This window comes from Agelaius tricolor, unplaced genomic scaffold (assembly GCF_023055355.1).
Source record: "Agelaius tricolor isolate 1412-34295 unplaced genomic scaffold, bAgeTri1.0.p SCAF_40, whole genome shotgun sequence".
NCBI lineage: Eukaryota > Metazoa > Chordata > Aves > Passeriformes > Icteridae > Agelaius > Agelaius tricolor.
In genome coordinates, this window is record NW_027269300.1 from 3,281,254 (window position 1) to 3,287,163 (window position 5,910).

Here is a 5,910-nt window from a genome sequence, read left to right on the forward strand (position 1 = left end):
TTTCCTCAGGCCCGGCTCTCTCTCCCCTTGCCTTGCCCAGGTGCTGCTGGCATTGCTGAGGGGCTCTCTGGAATGGCAGTTCCAGCTGCAGGGCCAGGCCCAGCCCTTGGGCTCCTCCTGTGCAGGCTGAGCACAGCAATGGGGTGTCCCAGCTCCCTGTGCCCGGGGAGCTCTGGGCAGGGCAGCCTGGGAGGCTGGCAATGAGCCCACTCTCCTGACTCTGGGAAAGGCAGGAGCCACTTTGTGTGCCAGGGATCCCTCTGCTCTCTGCAGAGTCTCCTGGCTGTCCACGGTAACATGGGAGTGGATTTCAGAAAGGTGCAAGTGCAGGCCAGCTGGAACAGGAGAGAGGGACAGAGCAGCTCCCCTCAGTCTGCACTAAGCCTCAGAAAACCCTCCTGCCTCCCTGGACTCTCTGTTCTTCCACAGTGCAGCAGAATCTCTCGTTCTGCCTCCAGCAATCCCCATCCCTTCACCCAGGCAGCTCCTCTGCCTTAGCTGAACATTTTTTATCCAAGTCCAAACAACCAGGCCCCTGCCCTCATTGTTCCCCTGCACTGACTGGGGGTCAGGGCTGACTCCCAGGTGTCCTGCAGCTGAAGGTCCAGTTCCTGACACAACACTGGCCAACAGCAATCAGGGCTCCAGCAACAAAGGTGAAGGAAGATATTTGAGACATGGACAGGGCGAGGTGTTCAGTGGCAGGGAAGAGTCTGTGAGAAAGGGCTTTGACTTTTCTGTGAGAAATCTCCCCTCCATTGCCCTGTCTTTCCTCCTTCTGCAGGTTGAAATGCCCAGACACAGCAAATGTCCAACAGCAGCTCCATCAGGCACTTCCTCCTGCTGGCATTGGCAGACACGCGGCAGCTGCAGCTCCTGCACTTCTGCCTCTTGCTGGGCATCCCTGGCTGCCCTCCTGGGCAACGGCCTCATCATCAGCGTCGTAGCCTGCGGCCACCACCTGCACACGCCCATGTTCTTCTTCCTGCTCAACCTGGCCCTCAGCGACCTGGGCTCCATCTGCACCACTGTCCCCAAAGCCATGCACAATTCCCTCTGGGACACCAGCACCATCTCCTACTCAGCATGTGCTGCACAGCTCTTTCTGTTTGCCTTTTTCATTTCAGCAGAGTTTTCCCTCCTGACCGTCATGTGCTACGACCGCTACGTGTCCATCTGCAAACCCCTGCACTACAGGACCCTCCTGGGCAGCAGAGCTTGTGCCCACATGGCAGCAGCTGCCTGGGCCAGTGCCTTTCTCAATGCTCTGCTGCACACGGCCAATACATTTTCTCTGCCCCTGTGCAAAGGCAATGCCCTGGGCCAGTTCTTCTGTGAAATCCCACAGATCCTCAAGCTCTCCTGCTCACACTCCAAACTCAGGGAACTTGGGCTCATTGTGCTTGGTGCATCCTTAGCCTTTGGTTGTTTTGTGTTCATTGTTTTCTCCTATGTGCAGATCTTCAGGGCTGTGCTGAGGATCCCCTGTGAGCAGGGACAGCACAAAGCCTTTTCCACCTGCCTCCCTCACCTGGCTGTGGTCTCCCTGTTCATCAGCACTGGCTTTTTTGCCTACCTGAAGCCCCCCTCCATCTCCTCCCCATCCCTGGATCTGGCAGTGTCAGTTCTGTACTCGGTGGTGCCTCCAGCCCTGAATCCCCTCATCTACAGCCTGAGGAACCAGGATCTCCAGGCTGCAGTGTGGAGACTGATGACTGGACAATTTAGGAAACATTAAACTGCTGGGCAGTTTCTGAAAACAATTTGTAATAAAAGTTGTCTTTGATACTTCTTGTTGGTTTCATTTTGGAGCTTCTTTTTCATTGTTTTCCTTTTTTAATATTGTCCCTAAACTAAACCCATCAAATCTGCCATATCTCATTTTGTTTCTCCACACCTTCACTATGACCCACAGACTGTGTCAGTGAGGAGCTGTGCTCTTGATAGCTTCAAATGAAATAAATCCTTTATTTCCTTTGAAGCTATCAAGAGCATAGCTCCTCACTGACACAGTCCAGCAATGTTTTCCCTGGAGACCCCCCTTTTCTTGCCTTCTCTGGAGCTGCAGCAGCCATGTCTGTGTGCAGAGCTGGGGCAGATCAGTGCTGGCCCAGCAGCTGTGCCCAGCAGCAGCAGCAGCACTTGGTGTTGCCAGTGCTGCTGCCGTGGCCCTGCCCCGCTGCCCTGGTGGCCCTGGTGTTGCTGCAGGGCCTGAGTGCTCTCGGGGCCGGGCACAGCCCTGGGGGTGGCAGTGCCGGGGCTGCAGCAGGGACAGGCCATGGGCACTGCTGGGGCAGCGCTGACGCCTCAGCCCAGGGCCTGGGGGCTCCAGGCTCCTTGCCCAGGCTCTCTCAAGAGCACGGCCAGGCCAATGCTCAGCCCAGAAAAGCCCCGTGAGCAGCCCCAGGCTGGCCGTGGGCAGGCTGGGGGCAAACAGCATGGCTGGGGCTCTGCAAGGGCCCTGGGGCAGACGGGAAGGAGCAGCAGAGCAGGGGCTGATCCATGCCCAGTGCGCTGCACAGCCCAGGGCAGCGTCCCAGAGCGTCCTCATGCAGCTGCCAACAACATCCCCCCTCTGCAGCCCTGGCCTCTCCCCCAGCTCACACAGGTGCCCCATCCTTGCAGGCACAGACACGGCAGCACTGCCTCAGCAGCCCCTGTTTGCATTGCACACAGCAGGGGGAGCACCCCCATGCTGTTGCTGTGGGGACATGAACCTGAGGGAGCACAAATGCCATCAGCCCCTGGGGCCAGCAAGGCCTGGGGGACACCAGGGAAACCACTCAGCTTTGTCCTGGCCTCTGCACTCAGCCAGAAAGTTTGTTCCCATCAGCTGGGAGTTTCCTGTCCCACTGCAGACGCTGTTGCTCAGAGCCAGGGCTGCCTGGCAGCCACTCCCAACCTGCCCTGAGCATTTCCTTGGCTTCACCTTTGCTTTCTTTCCTCTTTCCTGATCCAGATTTCTTCCTATTGCCCATCACTGTCCCCTCCCCTGCAAACAGCCCATCCCTGTTTGCCCTTTCCTCTCTGGCCCCACTCCCCATTGCAGTTCCTGGCTTGGCCCCATGGGAACGTCCCTTGGGCAGCAGGATCATCCTACAAGTGCTGCAGGAATTGTCTGCAGGCTTCTGCAGTGCCTGCTGCTGCTCCCTTGCCAGAGCCACCCCAGGCCAGGGGGGCACATCTGGGCTGCTGTGTCTGCCTCTGGGGCTCCCTGTTCTGGGCACTGAGGAGGGGCTGCAGAGGCTCTGCAGGACTGACAGGATGGGCTTTGGGGCTGCCAGGAGAAGCTGAGGGACCTGGGCTGCTGGAGCTGCTGAAGAGGAGGCCCAGGGCTCCTCCTGCACCTGCTCCAAGGGTGGTTCCAGAGAATCACAGAATCAGCAAGGTTGGAAAAGACCTTGGAGATGATCAAGTCCAACTTGAGCCCTGACACAACCTTGTCTCTCTGAGCCTCCTCTTCTCCAGGATAAACAACCCCAGCTCCCTCAGCTGCTCCTCACAGCTCTTGTGTTCCAGACCCCTCACCAGCCTTGTTGCCCTTCTCTGGACACACTCCAGCCCCTCCATGGCCTTCCTAAATTGGGGGCCCAGAACTGGACACAGCACTCGAGGTGTGGCCTCACCAGTGCCGAGTGCAGGGCAAGAATCCCTGCCCTGCTCCTGCTGGCCACACCATTCCTGATCCAGGCCAGGAGCCATTGGCCTTCTTGCCCACCTGGGCACACTGCTGCCTCATGTCCAGCCTGCTGTCCATCAGTGCCCCCAGGTCCCTTTCTGCCTGGCCGCTCTCCAGCCACTCTGTCCCCAGCCTGTAGCGCTGCAGGGGTTGTTGTGGCCAAAGTGCAGGACCCAGCACTTGGTCTTGTTCAACCTCACCTTGCTGGATTTGGGCCCTGCATCCACCCTGTCCAGGTCCCTCTGCAGAGCCCTCCTACCCTCCAGCAGATCCACACTCACACCCAGCTTGGTGTCATCTGCAGATTTGCTGATGCTGGACTCAGTCCCCTCATGCAGATCAGCAGTGCAGACATTGAAATCCACGCTGGCTGGCTCTGATCCCTGGGCCATCCTGTGGGTGCCCTGTGATGGCACTCAGGGTGATCTGTTCCATAACCTTGCCGGGCAACCAGGTCAGGCTGACAGGCCTGGAGTTCCCCAGCTCCTCCTTCCAGCCCTTCTTGGGGATGGGCTCACATTGGCACCTCCAGTGCTCTGGGACCTCCCTGCTGAGCCAGGGCTGATGGTAAATGATGGAGAGCAGCTTGGGGAGCTCATCCACAGCTCCCTCATCCCTCTGGGATGGATCCCATCTGCTCCCAGAGACACCTGTGAGCATCTGAGTGGCTCAGCAGGTCCCCAGTTGCATCCTTCTGGATCACAGGGGGGCTGTTCTGCTCCCTGTGCCCATCTACAGCTCAGGAGAACACTTGTCCTGAGGACAACCTGTCTTATTGTTGAAAATTGAGATACACAAAGTGTTAAGCAGCTCAGCTTTTTCCTCATCTTTGGTAACCATATGTCTCCAATAAGGGATGGAGGTTCTCCTTAGCCCTCCTTTTGCCATTAATATATCTACTAAATCATTTTTATTATCCTTCACAGAAGTGGCCAGGTTCAGCCCGAATTGAGCTTCACCTCTCTAATTTTCTTTCTGCATGATCTAACAACATCCTTAAAAATGTTCTGAGTTTCCTGCTCCTCTATCCAGAGGTCATGCACCCTAATTTTAACCTTGAGTTTCTGGAAAATGCTCCCTGCCCGGCCAGGCCAGGCATTTTCCCTGCTAGCTCACTTTTGGGCCCAGAGGGACAGGCTCTTCCTGCTCCTTCAAAATTTCTTTCTTGAAGGGTGTCCATCCTTCCTGGAAGCCTTTGTTTTTAAGGGCTGTTTCCCTTTAAAAAATCAGTATCTGATTGGTACTCCCCAAATCAATCCTAATAGGCCAAAGTGTGCTCTCTGTAACTCCAATGTAGAAGTTTTTGATGCTCCACCTTTCAAAGAATGTTTAAAAAGTCAATAATTTCATAGTCACTGTGCCCCAAACAGCCTCTGACCACCACATCTCCCACCAGCCCTTCTCTGTTTGTGACCAACAGGAGACAGAGCTTTCCTTGGCAGTGGGAATTGCAGGAAACCTCCTCCAAATGCAGCTTGGAAGGTTCAGGCTGGAGCCGAGGAGAAAGCAAAGTCCCTCGCAGGGCAGAATGTTGGTGCTGGAGGTGTGGCAGCGTGAGGCTGGGCCATGGCCGGGCTCTGTGTGCCAGGAGCCGGCAGCGCTGGGTGCAGGGAGCCCAGGGAGGGCACAGAAACGCTGGGTGAGAAATGCTGGGGGACAGCGAGATGGGCGAGTGCAGCCGGCCAGGGCAGAGGAGCAGCACGCCCAGGGGCCACAGCCTGCAGGACAGATGGCCAAGGGCTGGGCAGGGCTGGCAGGGCCACAGGCACCCAGGCCTTTGTCCCCTGGGCTCGGGCAGCGCCTCTGGAGGCCCCACAGGAGGAACTTTCCTGGCAGGGGCTGCACTTTGCTTCTCCCTCGGCCTCCCTGGCGAGGCTGGCAGGGGCTGCAGGTTGATGCCATTTGTCCTTGCTGCCCCTCACATCCCCCTGGCCCACCAAGAGCCCCAAGGCAGCCGTGAGGGACAGGCCCTGCTGGCCCAGGCTGGGCTCAGGCCTTGGCCTTTCTGCTTCCTGCAGCCAAGCCAGGCCTTGCTCAGCATTGCAGTTCCCTGCTCAGAGCCTTGGGCTCCCTGAAATCCTGGCCTCAAGGATCTGCTCTCACCAGGCCCTGGGCAGCTTTGGCACTCCCTGCCCTCACTGGGGCCCAGCCATGCCCCAAGGCACTTGGAGTTTTGCTGCTGACTCCTTGAGCAGCTTCTTCATCCTTCTCTCCGTGCCTGAGGCTCCTGG

At 57.5% G+C, this 5,910-nt stretch overlaps 1 protein-coding gene across 1 annotated transcript; it reads left to right on the top strand.

Moving 5' to 3' along the window:
- Positions 1-1,186: 1,186 nt before the first annotated feature.
- On the top strand, positions 1,187-1,738 carry LOC139603697 (olfactory receptor 14J1-like; the record flags this gene model as incomplete). Its single annotated transcript, XM_071454584.1, has 1 exon — positions 1,187-1,738. A coding segment is annotated over one exon (552 nt), but the record flags the coding sequence as incomplete, so codon positions are not given.
- Positions 1,739-5,910: the final 4,172 nt, after the last annotated feature.